Source organism: Chiroxiphia lanceolata, chromosome 4 (assembly GCF_009829145.1).
Source record: "Chiroxiphia lanceolata isolate bChiLan1 chromosome 4, bChiLan1.pri, whole genome shotgun sequence".
Classification (NCBI taxonomy): domain Eukaryota; kingdom Metazoa; phylum Chordata; class Aves; order Passeriformes; family Pipridae; genus Chiroxiphia; species Chiroxiphia lanceolata.
The window spans coordinates 75,743,608-75,760,140 of record NC_045640.1 but is presented as its reverse complement, the minus strand read 5'-3'; the positions used below and the strand labels follow the sequence as shown (position 1 = coordinate 75,760,140).

General features: G+C 55.9%; 1 protein-coding gene and 1 long non-coding RNA gene across 2 annotated transcripts in view; one reads left to right on the top strand and one right to left on the bottom strand.

Moving 5' to 3' along the window:
- The window catches only part of LOC116785723, an 18,021-nt gene extending 1,644 nt beyond the window's left edge, over window positions 1-16,377 (top strand). Inside the window, exons 2-3 of the long non-coding RNA XR_004356669.1 lie at window positions 5,812-5,820; window positions 16,364-16,377. This is a non-coding gene — a long non-coding RNA (uncharacterized LOC116785723). The remainder of the gene's footprint in view (window positions 1-5,811; window positions 5,821-16,363) is intronic.
- FGF5 (fibroblast growth factor 5) lies at window positions 2,236-9,617 on the bottom strand. Its single transcript, XM_032685628.1, has 3 exons — window positions 9,338-9,617; window positions 6,939-7,042; window positions 2,236-3,868 (listed from the first exon to the last, which is right to left on the bottom strand). The coding sequence occupies exons 1-3, from the start codon at window positions 9,615-9,617 to the stop codon at window positions 3,527-3,529; spliced, it is 726 nt and encodes a 241-aa protein (XP_032541519.1). The 3' UTR covers window positions 2,236-3,526.
- Window positions 16,378-16,533: the final 156 nt, after the last annotated feature.

The following is a 16,533-nucleotide window of genomic DNA, read 5'->3' as shown; positions in this document are numbered from 1 at the left end:
TGTTGGTTTTGTTTCCAGCTTTTTCTCCCCAGCCCTGCAGTGGTCAAAAAAGAGAACAGAAAACCAGGAAAAAGCCCCAAAAAATCCCACTGTGCCTCCCAACCCCTCACAACATGCAGCTCCTCACCCTAAGCCACGGCTCCCCCTCGGCTGCTAAACTCAGTTTGGGGTTACTCCCAGGGGAGCACCCCAGCATTGCAGCCCGGGGAGCACAGGCTGAAGGCACCCAGCTGGGGTCCAACACCAGCTCTGCGGAGCAAACGGGGTGTCCGGGGCTCCCGGGAGACGCCGGGATTATTCCAACACTGCTCCCATCACACTGTGAGCTGGCCCTCTCGAGCTCTGCCTAAGCCACAGCCGAGACTGGAGATCTCAAAGCCTGCAGGAGAAGAGTCAGAAAGGGAATGGGAGAGAAAAAAAAAAGATGACTTTGGGCTATTGGTCTGCAGGCAGTAACTGTGCCATTTTTAGCCCTGGTGACAAAGAGCTCAGGAGCACCACACTGGTGTCCTGGGGCAGAGAACTTCATAGACCTGTGTTATCCTCCTGCATCCTAGCTCCTGGGAGTCCACCCACCACCCAGCTCATCCTGGTGCTGCTCTGCCTGCTCCAGGATTCTAACTGCCAGAGAGGCCACAGGTCCCACACACAGGCCCCCCCACCACTTGCTGCCAGCAGCCAGACCTCCCCACGTCCCCAAATGCAGAGCCTCTTCCCCAGCATGGCCCACTGCCCTCAGCTCCCCAAAAAGAGAGACAGGAGAGCCCCCGTCTCTGTTCGTTTTCCTAGCAGGTTTTCCCTCTGTGTACAGCAAGATTTAAAGACAATACAAAGAGCTTTTATGCAAAATAAAAGTCTGCTTAAGAGGCAGCAATTAGTGCCCCAGTGGTTGAAGCCAAATGGATAAATCCACTGGAATGAAACAGGAGTGGCTGACAGGATGGTTTATGGCACACTCAGAGCTGCAAAGCTGGAGCCTTCTTTCTTTTCCCGGGCCATCACAGAAGTTCTGCCTCCCTCAAAGTCACAACACAGAGCAGACCCCCCCCTCCCATTGCTTCTGTAGAAGCAATGCTCCCACCAGCCTGGTCAAGGGCAGGAGGGTCCCCTTGCCCAGGGAGCAGGAATCAGGAGTCTCAGGGCTCCCTGTCCTGCTCAGGGCAGGGGCTGGCCAGTGCCACAAAGCAAAAGCAGTCGTCAGGAAGGCTTAAATGCAATCAACACTTGTAAACAAGATTAAGCCACCAGCAAAACCACTTTTGAAATGCAAGAAGCACCCTGAACAAGTTACCTTTATTCCTTACAAGCCCCTCAAGTTGTCCACTGGATGGTTTTAAATTTAGCAGAAACATTTACCATAATCTAAGGCCTTCAGTCCCCTCCTGATAAGCAAACCGAGTGAGTTCTCTTGCCCAAGGGTGCCCAAAAGCAACAGGGAGTGTCAGTTGGGTTACCTGACCCTGGTCTCTCTGCTGGGGCGGCTCTCTGCCTGGCACAGACCTCTTTGTTGCAGCACGACTATGTTTTAGTTACTACTTAAACAGTAAAGCACCAGCTTTTTTTTTTTTTTTTTGTCATAGTTATCTATAAGAGTTTTCTATTAAAAAAAGATTAAAACAATACCTTTTGCCTCTGAGGGGAGGCAGCAGCAGCAAGCGACCAGCCTGTTCCCTCCTCTCTTACCGGCCCAGGGAGTTCCAGGCACCTGCCTGGGCAGGGCTGAGGATGGCATCTGCAAAAGTTTTCATTCCATTAGTTTAGTGAGGTGACCTGAGCACTAATTACACCTGATGGTGCCCAGCTGCTGAACGGCCCAACAGCAGCAGCAGCAGCATTTCGTACATCCGCAGTCAGGCTGTCCGGCTGGAAGGGACTGGGGGTGCAAGGCCCGTTTTCGCCTGACCCTGCTGTGATCCACATCCTCACCTGTGCCTTGCCGTGATCCAGATCCAAACACCTGCCCCAGAGGAGCCACTAGGAAGGATGTCCCAGAGCACAGTTTGCAGAGCATGTCACAGGGAGTGTGGGCTGCGCTCCACCCCACCACCGACACTGCGCTGGCCAGATCCCTGGCGAAAAGACAATGTGGCAGCTCATCCAGCAGCACTTGTTTCTCTCCTTCAGGAGAAGAAAAGAAGGCACAGACAGACAAGAGATCACACAACCAGATTATAAAATGAAACACAACTCTTTTATTCCAGCGGGGCCATCCATCCCCGAACGTGGAGTGTGCGTGTCCAGCAGGGGCTGCCCAGAGGGATGACAGGCAAAGAACTGGGATCCCAGTGCAAACAGTCATTTGTACCACAATCACATTTGGAGAAGAGGCTCAGCCCTGCCGCTCACCCTCGTTGTTGCTGCCAGACACTGGTGGGTCAGGTCTGGAGGGGTTCTGCCCACGTGAACCCACCTGGGCTCCTATTAAGGCTTCACCGGTGAGGTTCGATGCTACCATTGTCTGTACGTACAGCAGCTCAGCTAAACACTGATTACAAACTCCATAGGCACAATGACTCCACAGAGTACATCACACAGAGAAACAATTCAACATCGAGGCCGTTGGCAACCTGGAAAAACACTTCCGAAGGGACAAGCAGCTGTAACAGTATTTATTGCCACGTCGCCACGCTCACTGTAAAATAAAACCCTTGATCCCCACCTCTGCAAATGTATTGTGAATGGTAAAATAAATCAGCAGCAAAAACTGTTGGAAGAAACCAGAAGGCACCCAGGGGCCACAGGTGTCCCTGTCCCCAGGGAGCAAGGGTGTGGAGGGGCTCTACCAGGCAACAGAAATGCCCCAGCACGGGGGCAGAGGTAATTTAAACACAGATATCAAATCCATACGTGGACGCACAGAAGTAGACTCGCTCCTCTGGCTGTCCGGGGAAGAACAGGAGAGACCCCGGGAGCAGGGCTGCAAACAGCCGCCCTCCCCAAGCCTGCAACCCTTAAAAAATACATACATGTATCTATTATTGCCAACAGGGAGTTTTAATACCCACTTCCCTTGCACCACAAGATGAGTGAATTTGCAGAGCTTGGTCTTGCTCTTTCTTTGTGGAAGGGAGGAGCTGGTTTGTAGGAGAAGGGGAAGGGGCAGACCTGGATATCCGGTGTCTGAGGTAAGGTTGGAGGAAAAAGTGCAGCAAGAAGGAGATGCAAGAAAAACAAACAAAACTGCTTGGCTCTGAGCATCTCTCGTATGAAAATGATTGTCAAAGAAGTCACTAGTGAAAACAAGGTAAAAAAATACGTTCGCCGTAGAGGTACCTTTCTGCATCTTTCAGCATCAGAACACTAACCCGAGGTCCATGCAGTGTTTTCAGTTCACCACAGGAATACTCTTTGGAAAGCCCGAGTTGTGTCAGCCCAACACACACCTCCGGGGATGCCGCCCGGCTCGGGTGGTGAAGAGAAGACCCGGAGATCCCCCGTGTCCATCTGGGGAGGGGTCGCAGGCCTCCCGCGGGGTCAGCCCTGAAAGCTGCTCGATCTCTCCGGCGCCGGCATCCCCACTGTGGCACTACCCGAAACGGAACTTCAGCCGGTACTTGACGGGGCCGGGGTTCTTCCGAGGCGGGGATGGGGCGAGCTTTGGCTTCGGCGGCGGGGGCTTCTTCTCGGGGAGGGCGACGGTGAAGGTGAGCTCGGGGGGCTGCGGCTGCCAGAAGCGGGGCAGGAAGTGTGTGGAGACGTGCTGGGGCCGGGCACGGGGGCTGCAGCCCCGCTTGGCTTTGCCCCGCTTGTTGAGGGCCACGTACCACTGGCGCCCCGAGCGCGGGCTGCGGTGCACGGCCGAGGCGTAGGTGTTGTAGCTGTTCTCCTGGAAGCGCTCCCGGAAATGGCAGTCTGCTGTGAACCGGGCCTGTGGGGACAGCGGGGACACCGTTAGCCAAGGGCTGCTGCTCCCTGTCCCTGTCCCTCACCCCCACCCCCTGACGCTTGCCGGGTTTGTCCGTCTCCCAAAAGCAGGTCCAAAGGGGTGGGTGGAAACACAGGACGCCCATTGCAAGGGGGCAGGGCACCCAGCCATTTGTAAAACCCCCCAACACGGATAATTCAGTAGCTGCTTGCCACCCAGTTTGGGGCTTCCTTAGAAATAAAAGGCTTGGGCCGCCCCAGCAGTGCCCTTGCCTTCCGTCCTGTCCTGCCCCAGCAGCACCCTTCCTTTCCCTCCCAAAAAAGCATTCCAAAACGCAGGACCAGAGCCTAACACTCCAGCTGTACACCCAGGGCCCTGGGACCCCTGTCTGCAGCTTCCAGCAGACCCTCCAGAGCCCACTGCCACACTTTAACCTGATGGTGGGCATGGCACCCAGAGCCCCACGAACATCCCTAGCCCAATTCCACAGCAACGCCTCCAAGCCACTGGGATGGCATTGCTGAGCTCCTTGGCTCTGAAACCAGCGATGGAGTACAAGACCAAAGCCCTTGCAGCACTCTGTAACCATGCAGAAGGTGTTTTAAAATCCTAATTGAGTAGAGAAGTTGAGCCTTAGAGCACAAGCGACACAGCCGTCAGCCTGCCGTGAACATTTAGCCTCCTAGCACTTGGAATTAAGTCTTAAGCTCATTGCTTCCGAGAGATGTCACCTCATGACTCATTTTCCCTCTCCCTGTCTTTCATACACCCTCCACGCTGCATCCCCCATGCACAAGCATTGACCTTCCCCAGCAAGGCTTTGCTGACCTCAGGTTCTCCCTGAAGCCCCAGTGCTCAGGCACGACACCCCATGTGCAGAAGGAAGCCCTCGCTCTGGACTGGGAAGTGTATCAGCTGCTGCTCCACCATGACCTCGTCAGGCTTCCCCACATATTGGCCTCTCAGCTCATCCCCTCACTGTCCTAGCCAGGAAAAGCCATTTTTCCCAGCACAAGGTGGGTGGTGCAGCCACGACACATGGCTGGCATCAGATTTGCTCTGCAGACCTCCAGAGACAATCACAAAGAGCAATCTTGAAGTCAATTAAATTTCAAAATCCCATTGAGCAGAGAGTTGCCCCAGCGAGGATCACAGCATTGTGACAATTGCTGGGAAGGGAGAATTACCTGGGCAAATCTGTCCCCTGGGGTCCGTGCTGGCCCCTGCCGAGACGGGCACAAAACCCCTCCCACCCCCTCCGTGCTAAAAATGGACAAACGGGAGCAAGGATTTATCAACGAGGAAAAAGCCATCTGTGCACACAACTGATAATTGCCAGGATTACTGTCATTTTCTGAAGCTGATGCCTCTAAAAATGAACTGCTTGGTAATTTAATTAAGTTTCCGTGAAAAAAAAAAAAAAGAAAAAGGAGGAGGGCATCTGTAAAGCACCAGGCTGGGATGGAGCTGGGCCCAAGAGCGGGTTTCGAAGAAGCCCAAATTCCTGCAGGAATGACTTTTGTCTGTGGTTCAGTGTAAAGTCCCCGGCCTGACTCCCATATCAAAGCACTGCCCTGAGTGACGGGCGCGGGATGCGCTTTGTACTGCTCAGAACTCATTAGGCCATGAAATAACTTCATCCTGCCAGGACAGGAAAGAACAACAGATGCTGGGTTTGCATTATAGACGTTGTTTAGTCCAGCCATCTTTAGACATTTGGGTCAAGTTTCTACAAATTCACAGCTTTCATCGAGCGGGGCATCGTGTGTCCTCACCCCCACCCTGACCCGCCTGACTGATGTCTCTCTCCGGTCCTGCCCTTTGTGTGTCCACAATTGACCACACACCAACGAGGTTTGATTTAATTTCTGCCTACACCAGGGCATAAATCAAGGCTTCAGCTTGGATAAGGGGCCCATTGTAAGCCCAGAGGGAAGGCTCTGGAGGGTCCGGGGGTCCCACTCCACCTGCTTCCCTCTTCCTTTCCATCCTTCACCTCTCCTCCTCCTCTATCCCCCTTTCCTGCCCCATTGTCTCACCTCAGGTTTTCCTTCACCCCTTTTCCCCTAGACACTGTTTTATTTCCTAAAATAAGCAACCATGTGCTCAACCCTTTAAGCATCATTAGGTTTCAGGAGCAACACTCTGATAATACTCAAGGGAGACGGAGGAGTTCATAAATCTCCCTGGGAGTGATCTGTGGGCTCAGGCAGCACAAGCACATCGGTGACATCCACTTCATGACCAGGAGGTCTGACTCGGAACCATGGGCTGGGCAACTGGCTTTTCCCTCTCCCCATCTGTCAGCCTTGACCAGACTCCCTGGGAACCACCCTGGGGGTCAACATGCTGCCTTAAAAGCACCCTTCTTGGGGTGGTGAATGTACACACACCTTTAAAAGGCAGTGACTTTCATGTAAGCAGAGGAATTAATTTCATTTGTTTAAGCCATCTCTGGAACTAGCAACAAGAAACTGGGAAGCAACATCCTTCTGGTTGCAACAAGCATTAAGATCAGCTTACGGGCTCATTCAATGCAAAAAGCTTCGGAAAAGGACAATGAGATCTGCGGGAAACCCCAGGAAACAGCCTGCAGAGACAAGATATGGGATTTTCCCACTCTAGCTGTAAGACACCTGCACAAGCTGGACCTCACCTGCCTGAGCTCTTGCTGGGGTTTTCTGTCCCCAAGGGCAAAGCCAGCCCGAGCCGTAGGGCTGCCGGCGCCGCTCGTGCCGCTCTCCGGGAGACATTTGGCTAAAGCCGTCTGCGCGATCTGCTGCAGAAGTGGCTAAAAATAACCCAGCCGTGCTCAAAGAACAGGCACCGCTGATGCAAATACCCCGCCGCACAAAAAAAAAAAAAAAAAAAAATAGCGCACTTTTCACGGTTAAATGCAGTAAGCAGGGAGGTGGGCTAGGGGGCCTTCGGCTCCACCTGTCCCCTATCCGTCCGTGCGGCGCCGATGCCGCCCAGCGCGGAGCCATCCCGGCAGCCCGAGGGGGTCAGCACTCGGAGGTGTCACAAGGTCTTTAATAAACAACACGTACTGATAAGCGAGGGGTTTACTTACACTTGCATGGAGTTTTCCTTTTTTTGACATCGCTAAAAATTTGTTGCTGAAAACTCCTCGTATTCCTACAATCCCCTGAGACACAGCAAATATTTCCAAAATACCTAGGATGACAGAAATCCCAAAATAAATCACAGTTCTTTTCACATCGGCGTGACAAAGAAAAAATAAATACAACTCAGTCTGACAGGTTTGCATTTTCTCTCCCACATCCCTGCTTCTCAGCTCCCTGGCTCCACACAGCTCCTGCTCCATCCCTCCACCCTGCAGAGCCACCTCCATTCGCTCCAGGATGGATACGGGGTGGTGGCTGGGGTTTGGTTTTTTTTAAAAGCTGCGCTTTGGGGGACAATTCTTGGCAGGGCTATGACAGAACCCCTGGGGAAATGTCTCACAAGGGTGGGAGTGGGAAAAGCCCCCCTACGCCTATGCCAGCCTGCCAGGATCAGCCTTGCCTGTCCTCCTCCCGCACATGCTGGACTCGGGAAGTCAAGGTGTCACACAGCCTACCTGGGCTGGAGGTACCGATGGTGCTCCCTCAGGCCCACCCCTCACAGCAGGACTTGAGGAACGGGCCGCTGCGTGGCCCAGCCACGGAAGAAACGGGAATTTTCTGAGCGTGATGGGGCTCTGGCCCCCAACAGGGGGCGTGTGCCCTTCAACTCGTCTGACAGAAGGGCTGCAGCCGCCGAGCATCCCTCAGTGACAGCACCGACACGTGTCGCCTCCCCGCGCAGTGTGCCGTTCCCGGGGCAGAGGGTCAGGCGTCCTCCCAAACCCTTCCAGCCGGGATCAGCACATCCCCAACACGCTCTTCCCGCCCTGGGGAAGCAGCATTGCTGCCGGGCTGCAGCCCCAGGGGGGGGTTGGTGGCCCCCGGCCTGGAAGAAGGACCTCACGGAACATCTTGCCTGGCCCCCGAAGGGCCATGGGATTAACATGCCAGGAGCAAACTTGAAGCTGCGTTAAATCCCCGAGGCCGGGTATCAGATCACCACTTCCCATGTTTATTTTAAGGAGGAAGCACAGCTCCCTGAGGCACCCAGGTCCCAGCACCAAGGGCCTAGGGGGCACTTTTCAGGGTTGGTGGGCCACCCCTCCTCGCCCCATGTGCCCTAGGCCAAAAGCCACAGGGCTCTGCAGCCCCACTGCAGCGAGGTAAACACCTTCTCCAGCGCATGCCTGTCCTCAAGGGCACTCCAAAACCTGCTGCCCTTTGTGGGGTGGCCCTGCTGGCTGGCAGACATACTCTTGGTTATTGGGATTGCCTGGGGTCAAGCTTCATTTCCCAGGGGCCAAAGCTGGGGTTTGCTCGCCAAAAGCCAACTGCTTCCCCATGAGGGACAGCTCCTCAGCGTGAAACTCCAGCATAGCCCCTCTCAGCGGCATGTTTCCCCAGCCAGGGCTGGCTCCGCTCTGAAGTGCAGAGCTGGTGTCACCGTGGCCTTTCCAGGGGAGAAAATCTCAGGTTAAGAAGAAAGGAACTTCACATAATCCGGGTCCCTGCAAGACAGCTGTGGCACCAAACCTCTGCCAGCCCTTCCGAACTCATGTCTCCCAAAACACCCACAGCATGGATGCCCTGTTTTCCCATCCTTCCCCTAAACCCCTCCAGGCCACATGCCTGCAGTGCCCATGAAGCCCTGAGCAGAATTCCCAGGTTCCCAGCATCCCTGCCCAGGGGCTGCGCTCCCTCGTGGGGCCTCAGCACAGACCGGGGCCCGAATACTTCGGTGCGGGGCAGATGTGGTGGCTGCTCCGTGAGCGCTCCCAACAGCTGAGCCTCACATGCTGCCAGGGTCACCTCGGGCCCAAGCCCTCAAGCTCTTTAAGTGACTTTTCATCCCCGCCTGCCGTTTCGTTCACTCTAACAGGATATCACGGCAACTCCGACTGGAGGATAAGCCATGAGTTAGCACAGCTTTCTCTCAGGGGAACGTCAGCCTCAGTCCTATTTTTAAACTGAATATATCCTATTGCTGTGCTGGGAGAATGGGAATGCAGAGGGAAGGATGGAAAAGTTCCACGGGGAAAGGACAGAAAAGGGAGAGCATCCTCCCCCCAGGTGCCTGACAAGGGGCTATGGTGGGAGTGCAGACCTCGCGCCCTCACACCATCCCCACAGACTCACTTCCTCGAGGCAGGCGAACATGCAGGTAGCGCTTCCCCAAAGGGAGCCAGGCAGCTCCCACCGAGCCCAAAGAGCACAGCCCCCCCAGCCCCCCAGATTCCCCTTCCCGCGGCCTTCCCGAGCTCACCCCAGGCGAGGGTGACGGGCACGAGGGGCTCTGTCACCTCCGCGGGGCTCGGGACACTGCAGGGATGGGGATGAGGATGGGTATGCTCAGCCCCGCTGCCCCCACCCCGGCAGCCCCCCGGCCCCCCGGTTCCCCACTCACTTAGCGGACTCGCGTCGTGGGCGCCGTCCACGCGGCCGTCGGGGTGCAGCTGGAGGTGGAAGCCGATGCCCACCCGGCAGTACAGGCGGCCCCGCCGCCGCTCCGGGCGGCTCCGCGGGAAGCGGCTCGGCCCCGCCGCCGCCGCCGGGGAGGAGGAGGAAGAGGAGGAGGAAGGCGTGGGGGCGTTGCGGCCCCGCTGCGCCCCGCCGGGCACCTGCTCCCGCCGGGAGCGGGCGGGCAGGGCGAGGAGGAGGAGGAGAAGGAGGAAGGACGGGCTCATGGTGCCGGCGGGCGGGAGGAGGGAGGGCGGGCGCCGCATCCCGCTCCGCTCTGAGCCCCGGCGGGGGGAACCGGGCACGGGGGGGAGCTGGGCCGCCCCTCCCCGCTATTTATAACCGGGCGGCGGCCCCGCACCTGTGCCCGGCCCCGCTAGCCCCCCCCCCCCGCCCCGTACCCGCGGCAGATGCGGGGCTCGGGGGCGCATCCATCTGGGAATTAACTTGTCCGCCTCGCCGGGACGGGGCCGCGGGACCCTGGGGACAGGGTCGAGTTGCAGCCCCCCGCCCGGGGTTTCGGGGGCTGACACGGCAGCTGCACGCCCAGCCCAGCCCAGACTCGGGCGGGGGGCTCGGGAGTGGGGCTGAGGGCAGCCCCCCGAGCCGCCGAAGCTGCTCTCCATCCCACCCGGGGCAGGACAGCCATGCTCCGCCCTTGAGAGCAGCTCTTGGGGGTGGGGGTCCCCACCACGACCCCCCTGACAGCATCTCACAGCCTGCAGGGAAGCTTTGACCCTTGTCCGTGCCCAACATTCCCCGCGGTTCCCAGGTGGGGGTACACAGCCCCAGCCTCCTGCTGCGGGCGCACTGACCCACACACGTGCCAGGTGCCCCCCAGCTCTGGCAGCCGTATTTCTTCCCAATCACAAAGGCAACTCTGCCACACAGCACCTCGGCGCAGGAGGGGACCCCGCGGCGACAGCCCATCCATCACACCGCACAGCTCTGAGCGGATTCCGCTTTTCTCAGCTCCTGGGGCTGCTCGAGGCCCCTGAAGCCACCGGGAAAACCTCACGTCTACAAAAGTCTTACACGGGCCAAACCCACCCTGCCCAGCCTGCACCTCTGTGCCCTCGGTGCTCCTGCCAACCTGTGTACTCCCCTAAATCCCACCTGGTAACCACTCCCCAGCCATCCCCAGGGGGTGGCTCTGGCCAGTGGACTTGGCCAGGCCACACACCCAGGGATCGGGTTCAGCAGGAAGGAGGCAGAGCGGGTGGCACGCTGGAGAGTGACCTTCGCATTCCGAGGAAGCTGAAGGTTGGGGGAACAGGGAGAGACGGGCACTTAAGGGGCCGTATCCTGCCTGGCTGACACCTGGCACAGCCTGGTGCAAGCAGAGATGATCTCACAGCATTGCTGCAATTTCAAACCATTTCTCAGCACATATATATATCCACACAGCTATATGCACACACATTATATATAGACATGTATATTTAGACAGCCCTATATATAGATGCACATACCTGAAGGAGGGTCAGGGCACTCAAATCTTGTTTACTTCTCCCAGCTGTAGCAGTTGGCCTGGTAAAATCCATGACTTCCACTTACCCACCTCATCTTGAATTACACGAACACGCTGAGTCCGAATTCAGATCCATGAGCAGGACGAGGACCTGCAGGTTTCTGAACCTCCCATGTGGAGTTTGTGCTGGACCTTCTGTATCAGCTCAGCTGAGGCACGCAGGGAGGAACGGCCACCTCGCTCCAGGAGGATTTCCTCTTGGGTATCTTGGTGTAAAGGCTACAGCTGCCACAGGATGATCCCAGGGCAATCGCTGTTCTCCATCTAGGTAAGCAGACCATAAACAATTTCTGCCACTGTAAGTTAAGGTGAACGTAAAAATGTTTAAAGTTGCCACCCTGGAAGTGACAGGGCACAGCAGCAGCCCAGGAGCAGAAAGGAGGCACCTGCACATCCTGGGCAGAGATGCCCACCCAAAGCTGCTATAACCCAGAGGTTCACTGCCAAGCACAGCCTCCCTAATTTTTACCCTTGGGTCCACACCAACAGTTTCCAGCAGCCTTTCTGGTGCTGCCCTTGCTGCCAGGCATCCTCTGCTCACTCACACTTCTGGACCAATTTTTCTCCTCCAGAGAAGAATTCCCAGAAAACCCAAACTCCTGAGAGGCATGGCCATTGGTGAGGCCGCCAAGAAGGTGACACCAGCTGGGTGGGCTTGCCGAGGCTGTACCCCAAGGACCAGCTGTTGGAGGGAACCCCAGTGCGCTGCGTGTTCCCGATCCTTTTTGGGGTGCAGTGAGGCAGCAGAGCGCTTGGGGATCTCTCATGCACTACACTCTGCTATTCCCTGCTGCGGGATGGACACACTACCCGAGATGGGGGCTCCTGCCCGTGTGCAGGATGCCATCCCCCTCCTCTGGGGACTCCTGTGTACCTATGAAAGTGATGCCCAGCTGGCTGCGCTGTAGAGAAATGACTCAGACAAGTCCCTGTGGCACATGGCATGTTTTCATCTTCACCATGAAACCCTTAGGATTCCCAAGCAGTGCTTTGGCCCTGAACTGTGTAGTTTTGGATGTTTTCATTTGGTGGACCTATTCATTAGCACAACACATCAATTTCAAATAGTGCAGGTGCTTCTGCAGCAAAACTCAGGGAAAAAACCCAGCCCAGACCAAACATGAAACCTTAATCTAAATAAATAAGCAGATGTAATATTCAACTTCCTGGAGTAATTGTGTGTAACTGCTTTGGGCAGTAGCAACCCTCACACACACTGCAGCAGCTTTGGAAGCCTAATGCCGATGTTATGTTACTTAAATTATTCAGGGCTCGGTTACAGAGAAAACTCAGCAAATGGAGAGGATAAGCTGGGTTTCAAGTGTAAAATTCCCCTTTTGAAGATGAGAAGGGCTCTTCTGAGCCTGTTTGATCTGCTGCAGAGCACGGGGCCATGCATTGCACGGCAGGAGTGCTCCCCCCTCCCAACGTCAGCCTGGGGTTATTCAATTGCCACTTGAAAATGTGCAAGGTAAAGCACGAGCAGATATGAAACCAGCCGGCGGAGCCCTAGCCCTGGGGTGCCCGAGGGGCCAGCTCTGTCTGCCCCCGGCCCCCAGCAGCCCCAGCCCCTGCCAGTGGCCACATGGAGAGACACACCAGCCTTTCGGCATCGCTGGGGTGTTTTCCCCTCCCAGAAAGGTTTATTCCACAGCATTACCAGAGCGATATCATGCTGGATTCACCTTCCTGGCGCGCTGCAGATCGACGCCGCGTCCTTGCACTCGTGCAGGCTCAGGCTGCCTCGGAGTTGGCTGTTCCCCAAGGAAACACCCTTGACACCACCCCTGGGAGCTTGGAAAGTGGCCTTTGCAACGAGGATATGTGGCCTGAAGGCATACTCACCTCAGTAGGATGGTGGTGGCTGGAGCCCAGGTCACCCTGCAAGTCCCTCTGGAGGCGTCCTTACTCTGGGGGGACAGCGAGGCCTGGGGCTGCTCGAGCAGCTCCACACAAAGCCAAAGAGAAATGTATTACCAGGAGGCCATGCGTTAAAACAGGTTAATTTAATTAAGATGATTAGCCAGGTGCCGTGGGGAGCCCAGGGGCAATCCCAGTAACAGGCTCTGTGGGCATGAATGCCAGAGAGATCACTTGGAAGCCACCTCACGACCCTGGATAAGGAAATAAAAGAAATTCAAACAAGTGAAAACCAATGTCTCTCTTAAAAAAAGCCCAGTGCAAGATGGGCATTACCCTGCATTCTGCAGGACAACACTGTATCTCACAGAAACTTCCCCTATGCATTTTGCTTTTTGTGTGTATTTGTTTAAAACCCACCACCACTACCTTCTGTGCCAGTTAAGGTCTTTCCACTCCCTTCTCCCCCCCCTCCAAATGAGACCTTAGCAGCAGGGAAAGTAGAGAAGAAATATTGTACCACTCATATTATTTTCAAAACAAGGGAACTATTTTAGCCTTGCCTTAGACATCCACAGCTGAATAACTCATTTTCAAATGCTGGGCATTGAAATTAAATCTTGATGGCAGATTTTCCAGTTTTAACAGATTAGAGATTAACTAGAGATACATACCTTGCAAAGAGGAGCTCAGCCTTCTTGGAACAACAGCAACATTTATTGGAGGAATAATAATAATAATAACATTATATACACATTTATGGGTATATTATTATATAATAATAACACATACATTATGAATACGTTAGACATTATATCTATTATATACACATTTATATAGATATTATTATAGTTATTATTATCTGTTATTATTATTTGTTATTTATTATTGTGGCCTGGCTGCAGACGGAGCAGTCTTACCTTGAGCACTGCAGGATACAGGGAAGAGGCTCCTCAAAGCTGAAGGCTGCCCTTCCTCACTACCCAGGCTCCACCACAGCATACTGAGGATGCCCCTTGTGGGTGGGTTTTGGAGGCAGACGCAGCCGCGGGCTCTGGCACAGGTTCGCGGGGGCAGGTCTATCCCAGAGAAATGCCTCAGCCAAGCCCTAACACTGCATTTTCTGGGCTGTGATGCTGGGAGAGGATCCTGCACAAGGGGCTGATGCCACAGCCCAGCCAGCCTCTGTGCTGAGCAGTGACACGACACAGCATCGACCACCAACAGAGAAAGTCAGTTAAAAAAACAAGGGAGATTCCCTTCCCTGTTTCCCGTGCAGCAGCGCTGTCAATGGACAAAGGAGCAGCGTCTGGCAATGGCACTCACGCTGACCTAAGGAGAGCCAGCATAGCTCTGGGGAGTGACGGTCTTGCTGTGACCAAGCCCTGAGCCTGAATGGCCCAAGGGGAACTCTTGTAACCCCCCTTCATGCAACACCCAACTGCACAAGACCACAGGTGCTGCCTGCCCTTATGCCACATCCTGTTTGTGCATCGCTTCAGAGTCTGATATCAGATTTCACCAAAACAAAGTCTAACGTTTTGATCAAATTTCTTGCCCATTGGTCCCGTAGATTTTTTGTACTTAAGGAGAGGAACAGTGTGAGCTTTGTGTGTCCGTAACAGTGCAGACACCTGCTGCACCACACGTGTCCTGTCTAACAGCGTTTCTTAGGGAGCTGACAGGCAGGCACCCCTTAGCATAGACAGACCCCATGGGGAAAGTCCTGGGGCTTAGCACCGTGCCTGTAGAGAGAGTCACGAGGAACAGGGATAAAGCAGGGTACTGCAGGATACTGCAGGACAGGTCCCCAGATCACTGGGCCGTAAAGTCTTTGGATTAGATGGAAGAGATGCTGTATGTGCTGAGGTGCTGAGACCTGCAGGTGTGCGCCAGGCTCCCGAATACTCCCTTATGGAGGGAAAGCACCAGCTCTCCAGCAGCGCCGGGACCCAGGACGAGCGCAGGGAGCCGGGGAGAGCATAGTTTACACCGCCCCTATGAACCTACCCGGGCGCAGGAAGGATCCAGCCCCAAAGCCGTCCCGGGGCTAATGGAGAGGCGGAGCTGCCGCGGGAGAGGAGCCCGGAGCATCATCCTCGGGAAGGAGCCCGTCGGGGCCCCGCACATCCCGAGCGTCCCCGCTGGCCCCGCGGCGGCCCCACTAGATGGCGGTGCCTGCCCGCCTCTGCCGCCCCCGGCATCCCCGCAGCGTCCCCGCATCCCCCGGGAACACGGCCCAGCATCCCGGGAAATCCGCAAAAGCTTTCCCTAGAAAGAGGAGCCGCAGCGGCGGCACCGCTTTTAAGGAAAGCTCCCGGGAGTAATTAGCGTTGTCGCCCCCGCAATTAACGGCAGCAGGTGGAGCCATGCGTATTCCTGACGCAGGGAATGACAGCCGGGGGGTCGCTTCGGCACCTGCCGTGGTTTGGGGCTTATTGGGACGGTGCCGGGGTCAATGCGCTGAAGGAGTGAATAGCATCAGCGGGAAGGCGGACTGTCCGTGGCAGGGACCCCCCTAAAGCTCCTCAGACGTGCCACGTCCCACATCTGTGAGGATAGCCAGTGCTGGCTGTCAGTGCTCCTCACGAAAGACACTCAAAGCGTGCGGAGTTGTAAGCACGTCCTACCTGAGGCTCCAGGCACTTTCCTGGGAGCTGTAAAGGCTTTGCAGCAGGTCCAGGTACTCCACGCAAACCCCAAACTCCACAGCAGCGGGTGCTGGTGGTACTCTCGACCCACTTGCAAGACAGTGGGCACCTCCCATGCTCTGCCAGGGGTTCCAGCCTTGCACAGCTCTGGATTTGGGATATTTTCCCTGCCAGTGACCCATAGAGCCATGTGCAGCCTCATCACAGTGAGCCCTGGCTCTCTCCAGGGTGATGCCAGCTTGTGTGGGTTTCCCCGGGCTGCTGCGTCCCTCAGGGCCCTCCTGTGCACCCCAAAACGTTCAGGGCTGACACCAGATGCACCCGCTGCAGGTGGTGCCCATAGGACCAGACTGTCCTGCTGTGCTCAGAGAGGTTCCCTTTTCCTGAGCCCTCCCGTGTGTCCCTGGTTGTGACGCCGTCACCCCAATAATGCACCAGGGCAGAGGGCACCCACCCTTGGCCCCTTGAAGCACTCCCTGCTCCCGGACACCCCAGGCTGGGGGCTTCTCTGGGCCCTGTCACCCCAACCCCCGGGGCTCTGCTCACCTTGCAAGCCGGGGGCCACCTATAGCCCGGGCAAGGTTGGGGAGCAATAAAGGCTCCTGGCAGGGGTGAAGTGGGTGGTGTGGAGCAAAGTGAGGGGCTGAAAGGGGCTGGGAAGGAAAAGGAAAAAAAAGGAAAACGGGAAAGAGAGGAAGAGAGAATGGGACAGAAAACACAGAAAGTCTGAAAGAGAAAGGAAGAGAGAAAATCAGAAAGAAAAAAAAGACAGGCAAAAAGAAAGACATTATAGAAAACCGAAACCACGAAGGGAAGAGGAAAGGAAGGGAAGGACAGGGTGAAAGAGAGAAATAAAGGGTGGATACAATGCCAGGCAAAACCAAAGACGCACAGAGGAAGGATGGATGGATGTCAGAGAGGCCGAAGCAAGGCAGGCGAGTGGGGAAGAAGAGCAGAGAGGAGAGGCAGCGCGGCCTGGGGTCTCTGCCCTTCCCCACAGCGCAACCCAGTCGGGGGCCAAGTTCCCACCCCGCAGCCGCAGGGCCGTACCCCTCCCCACTGCCCTTTCCCTCCCCCCGGAACCAATTAACGTCCAGGGGC